We start from the raw sequence: 22,466 nt of genomic DNA on the forward strand, positions 1-22,466 counted from the left end.
GGCCTACGCTTGAACCTTCTCTGGCTATAAATGGTGAGAATTAAGGCAGTGGCTTCGGTAGGCTCGTCCGGATGAGTGCAGCGCAGACCTGGCAGCAGAACATGCTGCATGCTGGACTTACTGCATGGACACAATACGTTCCTCTCAGAACCTTTATCTGGATTCATTTGGAGCATCAGAGCACCACCTGGGCACTAAAACGTTAAGGTGGGAAAGCTTAGCAACGTTGCTGCAGGTAAATCCTGCCGTTTCCCAACATGAACTGCACAACCGCTCTCATGACACCAGAACGTCCTCATCGTCTGGAATCTCCTGGGATGTTACACATGATTCCCACTTTGCTTCCTTATGCTAGAAGGCACATTTTAAAGTCCTAAGGGGTAGGCTATACTAATGCTAGAAGGCACATTTTAAAGTCCTAAGGGGTAGGCTATACTAATGCTAGAAGGCACATTTTAAAGTCCTAAGGGGCAGGCTATACGTCTGATAGGCTTTTTGTGATTTCTGTAACAGTGGTAGGACTACTGAAATTATTCTCTCTCTCTCTGCTAATTTGTAAGTGAACTGATGATACAGATATGCAGGAAAAAACCTAATACTCAAATGATATGCTGCCATACTGACCTGAATGTATGGCAACAACAATGTATAATTACAGTAAAACAACATCATGATTAATTTAGTCGTCACATTCATTTTAAAGCAACACTAAAGCACTTTTCCTCTGTCGCACACACGCTATTTGTATATCCAGCAAATAACAGAAGGTAGAATATGTTGCATGATTTTATGAAAGTATGATGTATTGCGACATCGAAGCAAGTCAAATTTGTAGTTTCTGATGTCTCATTTCATCGAACTACAGATACACTACCCCACCTCGTAAAGTTTCATAGTGCGGTTATAGCCGATAAAGGGCCGCGAAGTGAAAGCAGAAGTGCCGTTCACCCTGTTACGAGTTGATGGACCACTGAAATAATTTTGGAAACATTATTGTAAGGTACGAAAAACTCTTTAGTGTTGCTTTAATGAATAGGAAATGGCATTTAAACTGTAGCCTACTCATGAACTTTACTCTAAGCTGCACATACAAATTACACTAAGGAACACATTCTGAGATATCCCATGAGTCACTGGGCTAGATGTAGACTGGGCAGGAGAGAGATGGCCACGCTGGGCTATAGATGTAGACAGCTGGTTGATGTGTAATTATTCTTCTTGCACTATCAATTAATCACCTTGAACTGTTCACCTGTTATGGTAAGGCAAGATAAAACCATTTTAGTGCATTTCATACCAAGGCAGTTCAGCTCAGTTATCAGAAATGGTGATCAGCATTACCACAGGCTCTTATCATAGCAGTGTGGCCACAGCCCTCATTCATGTCTTATCATAGCAGTGTGGCCACAGCCTCTATACTGTTATCATAGCAGTGTGGCCACAGCCTCTATACTGTTATCATAGCAGTGTGGCCACAGCCTCCATACTGTTATCATAGCAGTGTGGCCACAGCCTCTATACTGTTATCATAGCAGTGTGGCCACAGCCTCCATACTGTTATCATAGCAGTGTGGCCACTGGTTGTTACTGTTCGCTACAAGCAGCAGTCTGGAGAAACTCCCAAACTCCCGATGGATGGATGGATGGATGGATGGATGGATGGATGGATGGATGGATAGATAGATAGATAGATAGATAGATAGATAGATAGATAGATAATTTAAATCTTAGATACAAATTTGCTCCTAAGGTGAGCAACGTTTCACTCGCAGTTCCAACTATTATCCACTAGATGGAGGTAGAGCACCATGAGGTCCAGAGTTGTATAATACCGTTTGATGCATTTGGGTGCCAGATCCTTTCATGACCCGTGAACCCTTGTGGCCTGTGAGCGTTGTGGGGTTGTTTCACTTGTGTTGGTGTCATACAGCAGGTGTGATTCCTGCACAGTCACACTCATCACTGTAGTCGTGAGTATCAAGTCCAGAATAGAACATGCAAATCAGCTGACCAGGGTCATCACACTGAGGGCCACTTTGTGTTTTCTACACACACACACACACTATACACACACACACACACACACACACACACACACACACACACACACACACACAAACACACACACACACACACACACACACACACACACACAAACACACACACACACACACACACACACACACACACACACACACACACAAACACACACACACACACACACACACACACACACACACACACACACACACACACACTGTGTTCAGTCCCCTGAGCACTGAGAGCAGCAGGCAGTTTCACTCAGGAAACGTCATTTCCATACACGTGTCAGTTGAGTTTGCATGAGGGTCACAGGTCAGGTTTGATTTATAGCCCTCTGAGTTCTCGTCTTCATGGGTGAGAACTGATCCTCATAGTGGACAACTCAACTATGACTTCCATCTTCATGTTCCTCTGGACACTTGTCCTCTGCTGCCAGAGTAAGATCTGTACATTTCATTTTATATAGCATGAATGCACAAATATGTGTGAGGGGGGTATGTGTCAGAATTCTGATGACTAAAATGTCATATGTTAGATATGACTCTGATTGTTCCATGTCTTCTCTACAGAGTCCTATGGACAGGTCACTGTGACTCAGACTCCTGCAGTGAAAGCTGTTCAACAAGGAGGATCAGTCACTCTGGCCTGTAAAACCAGCAGTGATGTGTATCAGGCAGGGACATCAGCTCCTCTATTAGCCTGGTACCAACAGAAACCTGGAGCAGCTCCTAAACTCCTGATCTATTATGCCAAAACACTTCAGTCTGGGACTCCATCCAGATTCAGTGGCAGTGGAACTCACCGTGACTTCACTCTGAGCATCAGCAATGTCCAGGCTGAGGATGCAGGAGTTTACTACTGTCAGAGTTTCCACTATATCAACAGTCAACACCTGTTCACACAGTGCTAAAGCGCCGTACAAAAACCTCCCTCAGTCAGGCTCCACATGACTGCACTGCTGCTGCTGGAGCAACACCCTACTGAAGAGCAAAAACACCCACACACTTGTGCTACTGTGTGTGTGTGTGTGTGTGTGTGTGTGTGTGTGTGTGTGTGTGTGTGTGTGTGTGTTTGTGTACACATGTAGATCTGCAGCATTGCCCATCTGTCTACAACACACTCAGGCCCAATCCCATGTCTCTGTGCTAGCCCTTAGGGGTGATCATATTCCCCTTGGAGATGAGACACATCTAGCCTACCACAGGGAGAGCCGGCGTGATTGGAACACCTTTGAACTAAACGTAATTTGATGTATGTCATATAGTATGATTGAATATGTGTGGAATCATCATCAGTAAAAGTCACATCTGCAGTAAAATAAGGGCTGCACGTGCTGACGTGATAATTGTTTGATAATCAGATTTAACACTCATTACGATAATATCCGTAAGTGACACTGGTTTGAGAGGTGTACTGTATGTTGGGTATTTCTCTTACCCCTCAGGTTCTGATTCTAGATGAAGGGGTATCCACCCTTCCCCTCAGCCCTACCCCTCCACCCACAAGAGGATTGGGATAAACACTCCCTCTCTCATGAACCTGCACAACTAAGAGTAGGAGAGAAAACTGCCTTCACCCTTCATCAGCCTTCACCCTCCAGTTGGGATTGGGCCATCCATGATCATGGAGAACACATTGGACTTCATACATCCTAGATACAGTAGATGTCTCTGCTAAATGAATAAGCTGACAAGACATGATTATGAATGCTAGACAGGATCTGTGTTGGATTCATCAATACTTATATGGATCTGGGTTAGATTCATCAATACTGATATAGGTCTGGGTTAGATTCATCTATACTGATGTGGATCTTGTGTTGGATACATTCATAGTGATAAACATCAAGATCTGTGTTGGATACATCAATACTGATATGGATCTGGGTTGGATTCATCAATACTGATATGGATCTGGGTTGGATTTGGCTGAATATTGCTTTAATTGCAATATCTGTGGGACATGGTGACTAATTCGCTTTGGACAAAGGCGTCTGCTAAATAACCATAGCCATAGCCATAGCCATAGCCATAATAGCATTCTCACAGCATCTATTAGCTACATCATACTAAGCATTAGCCTACAGAGGATACTGGAACCTGTTCAGTCAACACACAGAACAGTGTGTGTGATCTAATGCATTAGGTTTTAGCCAAACTGTGTGAAAGTGTGTATGCGCTGGGTGATGTGGCCTATTTGCCTACAGATGATGTTTTGCATCAGTGCTGGCCGCCTCAGTGCCCCAGGAGTGTTTATACTGCAGCCTCAGTAGTGCACATGTGTGAGTTCAGCCGCTCCCATCTGAATGGACAACAAGATGCCTTTAGCTCTCATCCTCATCTGGACACTCACTCTCTACTGCCAAGGTAGGGCTGATGGACTCAGAGGACTGCAGCCTATGATGACCACATCAGGAAGACTGTTTTCAAGAGACATCAGGACAAAGAGAGAGGGTGGGATTGATGTGGGATTACTGTCATCTTGTGCTAATGATCACATCATTCATTTGTGTTTCAGAATGTGCAGGACAGGTCAGTGTGACTCAGACTCCAACAGTGAAAGCTGTTCGTCCAGGACAAGCCGTATCCATGAGCTGTAAAACCAGCAGGGATGTGGCAACTTACAATTCAGTTCCATATATGAGCTGGTACAAGCAGCAGTCTGGAGAGGCTCCCAAACTCCTGATCTATAGAACCAAAACACTTCAGTCTGGAACTCCATCCAGATTCAGTGGCAGTGGATCTGGCAGTGACTTCACTCTGACCATCAGTAATGTCCAGGCTGAGGATGCAGGAGTTTACTACTGTCAGAGTTACCACTCTATCAACAGTCAGCTTGTGTTCACACAGTGCTAAAGCGCCGTACAAAAACCTCCCTCAGTCAGGCTCCACATGACTGCACTGCTGCTGCTGGAGCTCACTGCAGGTGGAGAGCAGAGCAGAAGTGATGGGGGTGGGGGTGGGGGGTGGGGGTGGGGGTGGTGGGGTTGGGGGTTGGTGGTCTGATTGCTCAAGTGAACACACTGACGATCATCCCAATCAGGAGAGATGGGGGGTGCTGAGTGCACTACTGCTGCAGATGGAGAGGAGAGTTCAGCCTGTGTGGACTGTCCACCTCTGTGGTTCACATGAGGACCCATATGTCCACTGCATATTCCCACTATGTGGCCATCACCAGATGCAGATGAAGGGGATCTCTGCAGTGTAGTGCAGTCTCTTCACTGCTCTAAAAGGAGATGAACTGAACCATGGGACTGTGGGACTGAGCAGCACTGGTGATGTCAACTGGGGGGCAGGTCATCCACAGTGACCCCCTCTACCCACCTGCCCTCAGTCCACTGCTGCTGTCCGTGGTGCTGAAGCTCCTCCATCTTCCCTCAGTGTCCCTACTGGGCAGGAGGCAGCAGGCTGCTCCTGTTAGCTGCTGATTGGCTCTGAGTGTTGAGCTGTGGCTGTGAGCTTGACTGGTTACAGGAGTGAACTCATAGGATCAGTTCAGTTGACCATCGACTGCCCTGCCATAGACAGGCCTGTAGCAGGCTTCACCTCAGCAGGTCTTCCCTGGTGCAGTGGTGCACTATTGTGCTGCCTGACTGGGAAAAGATTGGGCAGATTTGGCATCCATCTTAGATGTAGCAGGATTATACAATATATTGCCAAAAGTATTGGCTAACCTGCTTTGACCCCCATATGAACTTCAGTCACATCCCATTCTTAATCTATAGAGTTTGATATGACATTGGTCCACCCTTTGCAGCTATAACAGCTTCAACTCTTCTTGGAAGGCTTTCCTCAAGGTTTAGGACTGTGTTTATGGGCATTTTTGACCATTCTCCCAGATGTAGCAGGATTATATACCTCCACCAGCTCCATCTAAACTAAAGTATGGCGAGAATTGTCCAAAATAAAGGGATGTAGCATCTGACATACAGTACATACAGTATAATGATCTAAATAGAGTAAAAAGATGCTTAAAATATTAGTCAGAAAAAGGTGTGTTTGGAGTGCTGCAAGGTGTAAATCCTTTTTGGTGCTCTTCAGTGCAGGGATTCCAGATATAGAGAAAGAAGAGAGATCCTGATGAAGGCCAGCTGGGCTTAAACGCGTACGCATGTGTAAGTAGTCATAAATAAACATTGTTATGCATCATTTTTGAGTGCCTCGGGTCTCTCTTCATTCTCGAGATGCTTAAAAGATGTTTTAAAATAAACTATTTCACAAACAATGATGAGTGCACCAGATGCACCACCTCCCCCTGTAGCAGCTGCAGTGAGCTCCAGCAGCAGCAGTGCAGTCATGTGGAGCCTGACTGAGGGAGCTTTTTGTATGGTGCTTTAGCACTGTGTGAACACAGCTTTACTGTTGATATAGTGGTAACTCTGACAGTAGTAAACTCCTGCATCCTCAGCCTGGACATTACTGATGGTCAGAGTGAAGTCACTGCCAAGAGAGGATCCTCCACCAACAAATCGACTTGGAGTTGAACCATAACGTGAGCTTATGCTAGTTATTAAAAGTGTAGGAGCTTCTCCAGTTTTCTGAAGGTACCAGGAGACACAGTCATAACAGCTTCTTGTGAGGGGGCTGCTGGTTCTGCAGTTGAGTTTGATGGTTTGTCCCACAGAAACAGCTTCCACTGCTGGAGTCTGAGTCACACTGATCTGGCCCCTGCACTCTGAAACATGTCAAACATTTTAGTGCCATTTGGTAAGTAAAACATATCTCAAATAATACATATCAGTTAACAAAAACCCCTCACAAAATATGACCTTGTGGTTTTACCTGCAATACAGAAGAGGAGTGGCCAGAGGAATCTGAAGAGAAAAGTCATTCTTGGTAGATTTGTGTTCTCCAAATTATGGTGTTCCAGTCCTCCTCTCTCTGAGATATAAAGCTCTCAAGAGCTAAATGCTCCGTTTGGTTATGCAAATTGAACTCCTTACTGACTGGTGCCTTCAGTTCCCCACCCTTGGAACAAGAAAAGAGAATCTGTACCACAGGCCAACTGTGCAAGCTTTTAAAATGTTGTAATCTCTATTTTCCTGCAATAACTTCCACGTTAGTGTGGGTGACAGTAAGGACCACACAATGCTCAGGTCCACAGCTGTAGCCTACCCTCCAGGATAATAAAATGGAGAAATCTGGCAGGAATAACACAACTGACTTTATAGTTCTGCTGAAATTATTATCATGTGGTTTTAAACGTGACTTTCTCCTCAGGTAAATCATACTCTTCCCCTTTAGAAGATATATGAATGTTAGGGCTACTTTAGACTGAAATAAAATAAAAAAAATAATAATCTGAAATAATCCATGTCTGAATTTGTGATGTGCTGAAACACATGTTGCCCTCACTGTAACGGTATATTGCACTGCCAGTCACAGTCGCTGAGCAGTGAAGAGGTTTTTGTACAGCGTCTCTATGAGTCTGTATCACTGTGGTGGACTTTTGGTGGAGGCACAAGACTCGATGTTGGAAGTAAGAACTGTTTTCATCTTTAGCATAAAATCTTTGTCTACATCTTTGTGCTTGGGTAACAATAGCCTTCATACGCGTCATTTTGATATATTCTGCAATGATACGCTTTTTTTAAAGCCTTTAGTCATAAACTTGCCTCTGAGTTTGATCATAATGTGAAATACTGAGTTAATTTTGTGTACTGGTGATTGGTGGAGAATCTAAGCCCCTGGTGTAATTAATTAAGTAAGTAATTGGCAAATCGTTAGTGAATGAATTTTGTTGAAATATCAGAAATTGAAGATATGTTGCTTGTGCGCCTCAGAGGAGGGTTTTTGTACGGCCACTGATAGTGTTTGTATCACTGTGGTACACGTTTGGAGGCGGCACTAGACTTGAGATTGGAAGTAAGTAAACGAAAACGATCAAACATTTGGAACATTTTACTCTATTGTATTATATTCTATTATAATTGTATTTTATTCTATTCTATTCTATTCTATACACCCATAGTAAGACACATTTACCCAGTGGAACATGTTGCCGTCTTTTCTTTGTCTCATTGAATTATCAGCTCTTGGCCTTCATTTGAAGATTCTGAATTATGTCCTGATCATCTTAAACCATATTGAAGAGATCTAAGGAGCAGAACAGTAGATCAATATTCAAAATTGACACTGAACTTGACTTGGGCTACAACTTGAAAGACAATTGGAACACAATTGAAAGAGTTGAATTGAAGACATACAAAAAAAGGTCAATTTAAGTGTAGAGGGAAAAGGCTAGATAAGAACAGATCTCATCATGACTGTTGCTTTCCTTGGGGGTAGACTGTTATATTTTACCGCAACAGTGCAGAACTTGTGCTTTGGCCATAACTGTGTTTTGCAACTCAAACTAGTTTATTTTACTGTGATGTCCACTCTGTATATTAGATAGTCTACCTTACAGTATGCATGTGTTTTCAGAATGTCTGTGATGTTAGCCTTTAAGATGTGACATGTGGTAGCTCTGAAATTTACTGAAATACTATTGCTGTTAGCTTTTCTAATAACATTTGAAAATATTTTTTATTCTGCTGTGAGTCTGAAATAGATGATCTGTTAGATTCAAACCAACCTGAAACTCTAAAAGTCATGGTGTTTTCATTTGTTCTAAGACATTTCTACACAATATTCTGTTGTCATCGCAAGTGTTCTTACACTTATATGTTGAGCCACTTGTTAATTTCGCCAGTAGGCTATTACATCAACTTGAACATCCTTGGTTAATATTCTGACTAAAAAATGATCCCTTGAACAAGAGTCCGTGTATATGTAACACCATGTGGGCCTACTGTCATGTAGCATCTGTAATATCATGTGTAGAGAGTTGTTGATGTGTTTTACCAGACGACCTCTTTATTCCTCTCTCTACCTCTGTGGTTGATTTGTCAGGTGACACCCGTCCCAAAGTCACAGTCCTGCCCCCCCTGCACACCAGCGGGACTTCAGCCACGGTGATGTGCCTGGCTAACGGAGGCTTCCCGTCCAACTGGGCGCTGAGCTGGAAGGTAGATGGGAGCAGCAGGAGCGGGGAGACCAGTGTGTTTGGCCCACAGAAGGACGGCCTGTACAGCTGGAGCAGCACCCTGACCCTCCCTCTCCAGGAATGGAACCAGGGCCACGCAGTGACCTGCGAGGCAAAGCACGGCTCCCAGACCGTCACTGAGATCCTGAAGAAATCAGACTGCTCCTAGAGTCTCCTCTCCAATGGCTGCCATCAGCCTGATTTAAAGTGTGTCTGATAGGATCTCTTCATTTCTGATAGGAACTCTTCATCTCTGATAGGAACTCTTTTCTTTTAATTCTGTTAGTCTGCAGATCTGAGTGACTCTTTCCATCGTTTCGATTTGATCATCTGAAATGTTTGCAGCTTTGAACTTGTAATGTTTTTCAAAAACGTTTTAATAAAGGAGTTTGATGATGAGAGACTGTATTCTTGTTCATTGCAATACTGAGAACCCTTCTAGTAATTAATTTAGTCTTAATTAACTCATTTGTACTGTTTAAGTTATGTATCATACATGGGGAATTAGTAGCCTGCCCCTTGTCAGACCCTTGTAGTTCCGCCATGCTCCACCAGAGGTATTTCGCTGAGCTCCACACAAGGGTCTGGACTCGAGGGCAATCCAAACTCCTTCCAGTGAGCAAAAAATGATGAACCAATCAGGAGCGCCGAAGCGAGTGTTTGATTCAAACAACAATGGCGGCACGCAGCGAGGAGTCTTGTGCTGACATGGATTCTGCTATTTCAACCGTTTTGTCGAATCTATCGAGTATTCATTCTTTAAAAGATCAACAGAGAATAGTTTTGAAGACATTTATTGGTGGCGAGGATGTTTTTACTCTTCTTCCGATCGGGTTTGGCAAGAGCTTGAAGAAGCCTAGCACGTCATTCAAGATAACAGGCAAGTGGTTTATCAAATCACATGCAAGGATGTTTTACAAGGACCCGCCTTCATAAATACATCTCCTATCGAGAAGTCCCAGATCCTTGTGTGAAGCAGACAGCGAACTACAGGATCTGGCGAGAGTCAGGTTAGGGAATTAGTCCAATCTCAAATTAAATGGGGAGCATACAGATGTGTTCTTTTTAAGACAATGAATAGTGCTTTTAATCCTAACCCTCTAACGACAGACTAGCTGTGGAGCATATAGAGAAGTGTATTTGTTTTTTTTTTCTTTTAACAAAAATATAAAAACATAATCCATTTAAACATCCTGAAGCCTGTTCCATCATAATTCAGAAAAAATAGACCAATTCAATTAAGTAGAGTGATAAGATTTAAATAAAAAACAAATCAAATATATAAGTTTAGACACACAGTTACTGTAATGAAGAACCTGCCTAATCCACCATCATATGTGGACCAAACAGAATTCAGAAGTAAAGAAATGCTGATGAATCCTTCTAAACTCTATAAGTCCTTCGTCAGTGTGACTTTACTGTATGTAATGTGGCCTCATGTAAATCCCTTGAGAACACTTGAACATCTGGCGATAGTGCTGCTCTATTCTGGGACTAGCAGACCCACTCAGGCCTGGCAATGCAAATACAAGTTTCCCCCACAAACTGCTCTGTTTCCTGGCTCACACCTACAGGCACACACAGTCACTACTGTACTTTCACTAGGACGTGGCATTGCATTTTAGGACAGGTCAACTCTAGCCTGGCTAGCAACCAGACGTTCATTTTCTTGTATTTGAAAAAATGCCCAGATCCGTTCATTGGGCGCCACGGATGTCTATCAAATGCGTCTGTGCTCTTTTGTGATTGGTCTCCTATCTCAGTCAAAAATTAAGGCCATAGTTTCCAGACTGACTTAGCAGCGTGAATGAAATCACTGCGCAAGGCAGGATGGGAACACCCAGACTAGGTCAACTCAGGTATTCCAGGATATATCATTCAGTTTTTCAATTACATTTAGTTACAGTAGTTTATGCTACCACTAGTTTATCACATAGACTGTAAAAAACACACCTTTATCTTTTGGTGATCACCTCCCTCTGCTGGTGGTGAATGGTAGTGAATTACAGTGATCAGATGAACAGATGTAATGGACATAATAAGATATATGCTGTTCCCAATGCCCTGCAATCAATCAATTAATTGATCAATCATTCATTCAATCAAGCAAATCAATCAATCAATCAATCAATCAATCAACCAATCAATCAATCAATAAACCAATCATTCAACCAGTCACTGAGTCTCTCTCTCTTTGGCTGTCTTCTGAGACATGGCATACTGTACATGATGTAGCTTTAAACTGCTCCATTCACACTGAGCCCAGAGCATCACCAACACCAACACCAAACTACCACTAGGTGGTGCTGTTGGACTGAAGATGTGTTTGCAGAATAAAACTCTCTGGTCTTGGAGTCCTACTGCATGCAGATAACCAGGACCGTGTCACCAGCATACTGTATGAGACGTCTTCATAACCAGGGCCGTGTCACCAGCATACTGTATGAGACGTCTTCATAACCAGGGCCGTGTCACCAGCATACTGTATGAGACGTCTTCATAACCAGGGCCGTGTCACCAGCATACTGTATGAGACGTCTTCATAACCAGGGCCGTGTCACCAGCATACTGTATGAGACGTCTTCATAACCAGGGCCGTGTCACCAGCATACTGTATGAGACGTCTTCATAACCAGGGCCATGTCACCAGCATACTGTATGAGACGTCTTCATAACCAGGGCCGTGTCACCAGCATACTGTATGAGACGTCTTCATAACCAGGGCCGTGTCACCATCATACTGTATGAGACGTCTTCATAACCAGGGCCCTGTCACCATCATACTGTATGAGACGTCTTCATAACCAGGGCCATGTCACCAGTATACTGTATGAGACGTCTTCATAACCAGGGCCGTGTCACCAGCATACTGTATGAGACGTCTTCATAACCAGGGCCGTGTCACCAGCATACTGTATGAGACGTCTTCATCATGTTCAGCAGTGCATTGAGCATGTGATGAGAAATGAACTCACAGCCGTGGCCTACTGGTTAGGGCTTCGAGCTTGTGACCGGAGGGTTGCCGGTTCGATCCCCGACCATTCCACGGCTGAAGTGCCCTTGAGCAAGGCACCTAACCCCTCACTGCTCCCCGAGCGCCGCTGGTTGGGCAGGCAGCTCACTGCTCTGTGTGTTCACTGTGTGCTGTGTGTGTTCACTAATTGGGTTAAATTGGGTTACGTAAATGCAGAGAAATGAATTTCCCTCACGGGATCAAAAAAGTATATATTCTATTCTATTCTATTCTATTCTATTCTATTCTAACAGCTGAACTCATGGAGCTCCTGCAGTTTGCCTACTGAGTCAGTAGAGATGTGGAGGATGCCACTCTCACAGCTCACACTCAGGATGCAGTAGATGGTGATCTATGGCATATGATCATCATCATATTATCATCCCATAACTTCTCACCACAACATGGATGCTGAAGAGTCATCAGTACTTCAGTGCAGATCCACTCCTGGTCCTGTCATGCTGTTCTGGAGGAATATTTGCATGTAGATGTTGATTTGCATGAATGGAGAGTTGGATATTTATATCAGTGTGTGTTCAAAACGCTTTACAGCAACAGAGATCCTGTCATCACTGTAGAGAATTTATTACAACACAATAATGATGACACTCATCCTCATAGCCATCTGGACTTTTGCCTTCTGTGTTAAAGGTAAGAAACTGACAACAATTGCTCCATCACAGGAGTTATTGTGTGTGTGTGTGTGTGTGTTTGTAAGGTTTTAATGATGATTCTCTTTGTTCTACAGAGTCCTATGGACAGGTGACTGTGACTCAGACTCCTGCCGTGAAAGCTGTTCAACAGGGAGGATCAGTCACTCTGGACTGTAAAACCAGCAGTGATGTATATGATGCAGAGACATCTTGGCTATCATCTCCTCAATTAGCCTGGTACCAACAGAAACCTGGAGCAGCTCCTAAACTCCTGATCTATGAGGCCGAAACACTTCAGTCTGGGACTCCATCCAGATTCAGTGGCAGTGGAACTCATAGTGACTTCACTCTGAGCATCAGTAATGTCCAGGCTGAGGATGCAGGAGTTTACTACTGTCAGAGTTACAGTACCACTATATCAGTAGTAAGTGGGTGTTCACACAGTGCTAAAGCGCCGTACAAAAACCTCCCTCAGTCAGGCTCCACATGACTGCACTGCTGCTGCTGGAGCAACACCCTACTGAAGAAGAAAAACACCCACAAACTTTTGCTACAGTGTGCGTGTGTGTGTGTGTGTGTGTGTGTGTGTGTGTGTATGTGTGTGTGTGTGTGTGTGTGTGTGTGTGTGTGTGTGTGTGTGTGTGTGTGTACACATGTAGATCTGCAGCATTGCCCATCTGTCTAGAACACACTCAGGCCCAATCCCATGTCTCTGTGCTAGCCCTTAGGGGTGATAACATTCCCCTTGGAGATGAGGCACCACTAGCCTACCACAGGGAGAGCCGTTGTGATTGGAACACTTTTGAACTAAATCTGATTTAATTTATGTCATGTAGTATGATTGAATATGTGTGGAATCGTCATCACATCTGCAGTGAAATAAGGGAAAACCGCTGCTTGTGATGAGGTGCTAATTGTTTATCAGAGCTAACTCAATACAATAAGATCCATAACACCAGTGTGTGCAACACTAGTGAGAGTGGTGCATGTTGGGTATTTCTCCTACCCCTCAGTTTCCAACTCAAGCTTTTGAATTCAAGATTAAGGGGGGTCCGTGTAACGCTTATCAGTTCAATTTTCTAAACACAAACGGACATTTGGAAAAACAGAAAAATGGATTCCAACATCCATTTTTTCAGTGTATGTTGGGTATTTCTGTGTGGGGCTGAGGGGAAGGGTATTCATCCTTCCCCTCAGCCCTACCCCTCCACCCACAAGAGGATTGGGATAAACGCCTCCTCTCTCATGAAGCTGCACAACTAAGGGGAAAGAGGAGGACAGAGAACTGGGATTCATCATCAGCCTTCACCCTCCAGTTGGGATTGGGCCATCCATGATCATGGAGAACATATTGGACTTACAAGACAAGATCATCAACACTGATATGGATACATACTGTATGTGTTGGATTCATCAATACTGACATGGATCTGTGTTGGATTCATCAATACTGATAAACAGGATATGTGGTAGATTAATCAATACTGATATGGATCTGGGTTGGATTTGGCTGAATATTGCTTTAATTCCAATATCTGTGGGACATGGTGACCAATAGCATTCTCACAGCATCTATTAGCTCCATCACACTAAGCATTAGCCTACAGAGGATACTGGAACCTGTTCAGTCAATACACAGAACTGTGTGATCTAATGTTCCCCACCCTTGGAACAAGAAAAGAGAATCTGTACCACAGGCCAACTGTGCAAGCTTTAAACTATTGTAATCTCTATTTTCCTGCAATAACTTCCACGTTAGTGTGGGTGACAGTAAGGACCACACAATGCTCAGGTCCACAGCTGGACCCTCCGGAATAATAAAATGGAGAAATCTGAGTCTGGCAGGAATAACGCAACTGACTTTATAGTTCTGCTGAAATTATTATCATGTGGTTTTAAACGTGACTTTCTCCTCAGCTAAATCATACTCTTCCCCTTTAGAAGATATACTGTATGAATGTTAGGGCTACTTTAGACTGAAAATAAAATCTAAACCTGAAATAATCCATGTCTGAATTTGTGATGTGCTGAAACACATGTTGCCCTCACTGTAACGGTATATTGCACTGCCAGTCCCAGTCGCTGAGCTGTGAAGAGGTTTTTGTACAGCGTCTCTATGAGTCTGTATCACTGTGGTGGACTTTTGGTGGAGGCACAACACTCGATGTTGGAAGTAAGTGCTGCTTTCATCTTTAATGTAAAAGCTTCGTCTACATCTTTGTGCTTTGGTAACAAAAAGTCTTCATCCGTGACATTTTTATTTATTCTGCAATGATACGCTTTTTTAAGACTTTAGTCATAAACAACCCGCTTCTGAGTTTGGTCATAATGTGAAATACTGAGTTCATTTTGTGTACTGGTGATTGGGAAATCTAAGCCCCAGGTGTAATTAATGAATTAAGTCAGTAATTGGCAAATCGTTAGTGAATGAATTTTGTTGGGATATCAGAATTTGAAGATATGTTGCTTGTGCGCCTCAGAGGAGGGTTTTTGTACGGCCACTGATAGTGTTTGTATCACTGTGGTACACGTTTGGAGGCGGCACTAGACTTGACGTTGGAAGTAAGTAAACGAAAACGATCAAACATTTCCATTCTATTCTATTCTATTCTATTCTGTTCTATTCTGTACTGTAGCTCTAACCGGTAATCCATAGTAAGATGTATTTACCCAGTGGAACATGTTGCCGTCTTTTCTTTGTCTCAATGAAATATCAGCTCTTGATTTTTTTTTAATTTATTTATTTATTTTTATTTAAAAGGGACAATGCACATCAATTGACATTCTTTGTTTACACTCAAAATTTTAATTACTTTATTTGAAGATTTTGAATTCTGTTGTGATTATCTTAAACCATATTGAAGACATCTAAAGAGCAGCACAGTAGATCAAAAAATATTTTTCAGTGTATTTTAAGATTTCACATTGAGCTTGAATAATAAGACCTGGGTTACAATTGGAAGACAATTTGTTGGAGTTGAAATTAAGACTCTCTCAAACTGATGTATAGAAGAAAAAGGCTAGACAGGGAGAATATCTCTTCTTCAACGTTGCTTTCCTCTGGGTGGACTGTTAGACTTTTCCCGTAACAGTGCAGAACTTGTGCTTTGGCCATAACTGTTTGCAACTCAAACTACTTCATTTTACTGTGATGTCCACTCTGTATATTAGTCTATTGTTTTCAGAACGTTGGTGATGTTAGCCTTTTAGATGTGACATCTGGTAACTGTGGAATTAGCTGCAAAAGTATTGCCGTGTGTTTTTCTAATAAGATTTCCACAATATTTCATTCTGCTGTGAGTCTGAAATGGATGATCAGTTCAATTCTAACCAACCTTAAACTTTGTGTATTTCTACACAATATTCTGTTGTTATCGCAAGTCTTCTTCTCTACAACGTATGGTGCTTTTATTTGTTCCAAGACATTTCTCTGCCGTTATCGCAAGTCTTCTTAGACTTATATTTCGAGCCAACTTGTTCATTTCACCAGTAGGCTATTGCATCAACCTGAACATCCTTGGTTAATATTCTGACTAAAAAAATGATCCCTTGAACAAGAGCCAGTGTATCTGTGACACCATGTGGGCCTACTGTCATGTAGCATCTGTAATATCATGTGTAGAGAGTTGTTGATGGGTTTTACCAGACGACCTCTTTATTCCTCTCTCTACCTCTGTGGTTGATTTGTCAGGTGACACCCGTCCCAAAGTCACAGTCCTGCCCCCCCTGCACACCAGCGGGACTTCAGCCACGGTGATGTGCCTGGCTAACGGAGGCTTCCCGTCCAACTGGGCGCTGAGCTGGAAGGTAGATGGGAGCAGCAGGAGCGGGGAGACCAGTGTGTTTGGCCCACAGAAGGACGGCCTGTACAGCTGGAGCAGCACCCTGACCCTCCCTCTCCAGGAATGGAACCAGGGCCACGCAGTGACCTGCGAGGCAAAGCACGGCTCCCAGACCGTCACTGAGATCCTGAAGAAATCAGACTGCTCCTAGAGTCTCCTCTCCAATGGCTATCATCAGCCTGATTTAAAGTGTGTCTGATAGGAACTCTTCATCTCTGATAGGAAGTCTTCATCTCTGATAGGAAGTCTTCATCTCTGATAGGAACTCTGATAGGAACTCTTCATCTCTGATAGGAACTCTTTTCTTTTCATTCTGTTAGTCTGCAGATCTGAGGGACTCTTTCCATCGTTTCGATTTGATCATCTCAAATGTTTGCAGCTTTGAACTTGTAATGTTTTTCAAAATTGTTTTAATAAAGGAGTTTGATGATGAGAGACGGTATTCTTGTTCATTGCAATACTGAGAACCCTAATTAATTTAGTCTTAATTAAGTAATTTGTACTGTTTAAGTTATGTATCATACATGGGGAATTACTCCAATCTCAAACTAAATTGGGAGCATACAGACGTGTTCTTTTTAAGACAATGAATAGTGCTTTTAATCATAACCCTCTAATGACAGACTAACTGTGGAGCATAGAGAAGTGCATTTGTTGCTGTTTTTTTTTTAACAAAGATATAAAAACATAATATATTTAAACATCCTGAAGCCTGTTCCATCATAATTCAGAAAAAATAGACCAATTCAATTAAGTAGAGTGAAAGATTAAAAAAAATATGTATAAGTTTAGACACACAGTTACTGTAATGAAGAACCTGCCTTATCCACCATCATATGTGGACCAAACAGAATGTAGAAGTAAAGAAATGCTGATGAATCCTTCTAAACTCTCTAACTCCTTCGTCAGTGTGACTTTACTGTATGTAATGTGGCCTCATGTAAATCCCTTGAGAACACTTGAACATCTGGCGATAGTGCTGCTCTATTCTGGGACTAGCAGACCCACTCAGGCCTGGCAATGCAAATACAAGTTTCCCCCACAGACTGCTCTGTTTCCTGGCTCACACCTACAGGCACAAACAGTCACTACTGTACTTTCACTAGGACGTGGCATTGCATGTTAGGACAGGTCAACTGAGGTATTCCAGGACATGTCATTTTGGTTTTTTTTAAATTACATTTAGTTACTGTAGTTTATGCTACCACTAGACTATCACTAGACTGTAAAAAACACACTTTTATCTTTTGGTGATCATCTCCCTCTGCTGGTGGTGAATGGTAGTGAATTACAGTGATTGGATGAACAGATGTAATGGACATAATAAGATACATGCTGTTCCTGTGCCAATCAATCAATCAATCAATCAATCAATCAATCAATCATTCAACCAGTCTCTGAGTCTCTCTCTCTGTCTCTAGCTGTCTTCTGAGACATGGCATGATGTATCTTTAAACTGCTTCATTCACACTGTGTGAGGGACCCCCAGAGCAACACAAACACCAACACCAAACTACCACTAGGTGGTGCTGTTGAACTGAAGATGTGTTTGCAGAATAATACTCTCTGGTCTCGGAGTCCTACTGCATTGCAGATAACCAGGGCCGTGTCACCAGCATACTGTATGAGACGTCTTCATAACCAGGGCCGTGTCACCAGCATACTGTATGAGACGTCTTCATAACCAGGGCCGTGTCACCAGCATACTGTATGAGACGTCTTCATAACCAGGACCGTGTCACCAGCATACTGTATGAGACGTCTTCATAACCAGGACCGTGTCACCAGCATACTGTATGAGACGTCTTTATCGTGTTCAGCAGTGCATTGAGCACGTGGTGAGAAATGAAATCACAGCCGTGGCCTACTAGTTAGGGCTTCGAGCTTGTGACCGGAGGGTTGCCGGTTCGATCCCCGACCAGTCCACGGCTGAAGTGCCCTTGAGCAAGGCACCTAACCCCTCACTGCTCCCCGAGCGCCGCTGGTTGGTTGGCAGCTCACTGCTCTGGGTTAGTGTGTGATTTACCTCACTGTGTGTTCTCTGTGTGCTGTGTGTGTTCACTATTCGGTTAAATTGGGTTAAATGCAGAGAAACAAATTTCCCTCACGGGATCAAAAAAGTATATATTCTATTCTATTCTATTCTACATCTCTAACAGCTAAAGTCATGGAGCTCCTGCAGTTTGCCTGCTGAGTCAGTAGAGATGTGGAGGATGCCACTCTCACAGCTCACACTCAGGATGCAGTAGATGGTGATCTATGGCATATGATCATCATCATATCATCCCATAACTTCTCACCACAACATGGATGCTGAAGAGTAATCAGTACTTCAGTGCAGATCCACTCCTGGTCCTGTCATGCTGTTCTGGAGGAATATTTGCATGTAGATGTTGATTTGCATGAATGGAGAGTTGGATATTTATATCAGTGTGTGTTCAGAACGCTTTAGAGCAACAGAGATCCTGTCATCACTGTAGAGAATTTACTACAACACAATAATGATGACACCCATCCTCATAGCCTTCTGGACTTTTACCTTCTGTGTTAAAGGTAAGAAACTGACAACATTTGCTCCAACACAGAGTTACTGTTTTGCGTGTGTGTTGGTGTGTGAGCCGGGTTTTTACGATGATTCTCTTTGTTCTACAGAGTCCTATGGACAGGTCACTGTGACTCAGACTCCTGCAGTGAAAGCTATTCAACAGGGAGGATCAGTCACTCTGGACTGTAAAACCAGCAGTAATGTGAATGGTGCAGGGGGTTCATATCCTACAGTAGTTTAGCCTGGTACCAACAGAAACCTGGAGCAGCTCCTAAACTCCTGATCTATTATGCTGCCACACTTCAGTCTGGGACTCCATCCAGATTCAGTGGCAGTGGAACTCACCGTGACTTCACTCTGACCATCAGTAATGTCCAGGCTGAGGATGCAGGAGTTTACTACTGTCAGAGTGCACACTATATCAGTAGTAAGTGGGTGTTCACACAGTGCTAAAGCGCCGTACAAAAACCTCCCTCAGTCAGGCTCCACATGACTGCACTGCTGCTGCTGGAGCAACACCCTACTGAAGAAGAAAAACACCCTCACACTTGTGCTACTGTGTGTGTGTGTGTGTGTGTGTGTGTGTGTGTGTGTGTGTGTGTACACATGTAGATCTGGAGCATTGCCCCTCTGCCTATAACACACTCAGGCCCAACCCCATGTCTCTGTGCTAGCCCTTAGGGGTGATAACATTCCATTGGAGATGAGGCACCACTAGCCTACCACAGGGCGATCCGGGATTCAATTCAATTCAATATAATTCAAGATTATTCAGATAGCACATTTCTGACACAGACCATTTTGGGGAAAATATCAAAAACACTACCAACCATGTGAGGGTGGTTTAAATAGACAGTCAAACACATTAAAAGGGAAATAAAATAAAGTACAACATTCTAGTTAAAATGATAATTGTAGTAAAAATGAAAAGTTCATCTTAGAAAAGCCTAACATTTTAAGCAAAAAGCTGATTCAAATAAATAGGTTTTCAATGTTGTTTTAAAAAGGTCACTGATTGAGAAGATCTTAAAAGAACACTTCACCGTATTTTCATATTAAACTACGTTATTCCCTTAATTAAGACGAGTTGATACATACCTTTCACGTTTCAATGCGTGCATTCACTGGCTCTGGCGCATAGCTAGCCCAATACATTCATTAGGATCCAAACAGAGATGAAGTTAGAAGCGACCAAACACCTCCATGTTTTCCCTATTAAAATACAGTTACACGAGTAGTCACACGACCAAGTATGGTGGGACAAAATAAAACGTGGTGCATTTATAAGTGGGTAAGAGGGATAACTATATTGTGTGGTGCAGTAATATCCTCACTCTTGCACTTTCAGTTTCACTTTGGAGTGAGGATATTACTGCGCAGAGTCTAAGTGCTCCCAATGTTATTCCGCCACACAATATAGTTATCCCTTTTACCTGCTTATAATGCACCACGTTTTATTTTCCCTCTCATGAAGCTGCACAACTAAGAGGAAAGAGGAGGACAGAGAACTGGGATTCATCATCAGCCTTCACCCTCCAGTTGGGATTGGGCCATCCATGATCATGGAGAACATATTGGACTTACAAGACAAGATCATCAACACTGATATGGATACATACTGTATGTGTTGGATTCATCAATACTGACATGGATCTGTGTTGGATTCATCAATACTGATAAACAGGATATGTGGTAGATTAATCAATACTGATATGGATCTGGGTTGGATTTGGCTGAATATTGCTTTAATTCCAATATCTGTGGGACATGGTGACCAATAGCATTCTCACAGCATCTATTAGCTCCATCACACTAAGCATTAGCCTACAGAGGATACTGGAACCTGTTCAGTCAACACACAGAACTGTGTGATCTAATGTTCCCCACCCTTGGAACAAGAAAAGAGAATCTGTACCACAGGCCAACTGTGCAAGCTTTAAACTATTGTAATCTCTATTTTCCTGCAATAACTTCCACGTTAGTGTGGGTGACAGTAAGGACCACACAATGCTCAGGTCCACAGCTGGACCCTCCGGAATAATAAAATGGAGAAATCTGAGTCTGGCAGGAATAACGCAACTGACTTTATAGTTCTGCTGAAATTATTATCATGTGGTTTTAAACGTGACTTTCTCCTCAGCTAAATGATACTCTTCCCCTTTAGAAGATATACTGTATGAATGTTAGGGCTACTTTAGACTGAAAATAAAATCTAAACCTGAAATAATCCATGACTGAATTTGTGATGTGCTGAAACACATGTTGCCCTCACTGTAACGGTATGTTGCACTGCCAGTCCCAGTCGCTGAGCTGTGAAGAGGTTTTTGTACAGCGTCTCTACGAGTCTGTATCACTGTGGTGGACTTTTGGTGGAGGCACAAGACTCGATGTTGGAAGTAAGTGCTGCTTTCATCTTTAATGTAAAAGCTTTGTCTACATCTTTGTGCTTTGGTAACAAAAAGTCTTCATCCGTGACATTTTTATTTATTCTGCAATGATACGCTTTTTTAAGACTTTAGTCATAAACAACCCGCTTCTGAGTTTGGTCATAATGTGAAATACTGAGTTCATTTTGTGTAGGCTACTGGTGATTGGGAAATCTAAGCCCCAGGTGTAATTAATGAATTAAGTCAGTAATTGGCAAATCGTTAGTGAATGAATTTTGTTGGGATATCAGAATTTGAAGACATGTTGCTTGTGCGCCTCAGAGGAGGTTTTTGTACGGCCACTGATAGTGTTTGTATCACTGTGGTACACGTTTGGAGGCGGCACTAGACTTGACGTTGGAAGTAAGTAAACGAAAACGATCAAACATTTCTATTCTATTCTATTCTATTCTATTCTGTTCTATTCTGTACTGTAGGTCTAACCGGTAATCCATAGTAAGATGTATTTACCCAGTGGAACATGTTGCCGTCTTTTCTTTGTCTCATTGAAATATCGGCTCTTGATTTTGTTTTATTTTTTTATTTTTTTTATTTATTTAAAAGGGACAATGCACATCAATTGACATTCTTTGTTTACACTCAAAATTTAAATGACTTTATTTGAAGATTTTGAATTCTGTTGTGATTATCTTAAACCATATTGAAGACATCTAAAGAGCAGCACAGTAGATCAAAAAATATTTTTCAGTGTATTTTAAGATTTCACATTGAGCTTGTATAAGATCTGGGATACAATTGGAAGACAATTTGTTGGAGTTGAAATTAAGACTCTCTCAAACTGATGTGTAGAAGGAAAAGGCTAGACAGGGAATATCTCTTCTTCAATGTTGCTTTCCTCTGGGTGGACTGTTAGACTTTTCCCGTAACAGTGCAGAACTTGTGCTTTGGCCATAACTG

The 22,466-nt window shown here is 42.6% G+C and overlaps 1 pseudogene and 4 gene segments (V, D, J or C); all 5 read left to right on the forward strand.

The window, feature by feature from the left end:
- The first annotated feature begins 2,412 nt into the window (after positions 1 to 2,412).
- On the forward strand, positions 2,413 to 9,470 carry LOC134062324 (Ig kappa chain V-III region MOPC 63-like). The segment is given in 4 exon segments: positions 2,413 to 2,480; positions 2,613 to 2,927; positions 7,854 to 7,907; positions 8,937 to 9,470. Coding segments are annotated over 4 exon segments (720 nt in total).
- Positions 4,266 to 4,913, forward strand: LOC134062323 (Ig kappa chain V-VI region NQ2-6.1-like). The segment is given in 2 exon segments: positions 4,266 to 4,409; positions 4,561 to 4,913. Coding segments are annotated over 2 exon segments (399 nt in total).
- Positions 9,471 to 12,684: 3,214 nt separating the features above from the next.
- LOC134062325 (Ig kappa chain V region 3381-like) lies at positions 12,685 to 13,237 on the forward strand (annotated as a pseudogene).
- Positions 13,238 to 14,899: 1,662 nt separating this feature from the next.
- Positions 14,900 to 17,010, forward strand: LOC134062065 (Ig lambda chain C region-like). The segment is given in 3 exon segments: positions 14,900 to 14,908; positions 15,216 to 15,297; positions 16,427 to 17,010. Coding segments are annotated over 3 exon segments (393 nt in total).
- Positions 17,011 to 19,487: 2,477 nt separating this feature from the next.
- Positions 19,488 to 22,466, forward strand: part of LOC134062326 (Ig lambda chain C region-like) — a 3,921-nt gene continuing 942 nt past the window's right edge. The window contains exons 1-2 of the C gene segment in view: positions 19,488 to 19,562; positions 21,877 to 21,911.

This window comes from Sardina pilchardus, chromosome 17 (assembly GCF_963854185.1).
Source record: "Sardina pilchardus chromosome 17, fSarPil1.1, whole genome shotgun sequence".
NCBI classification, from domain to species: domain Eukaryota; kingdom Metazoa; phylum Chordata; class Actinopteri; order Clupeiformes; family Clupeidae; genus Sardina; species Sardina pilchardus.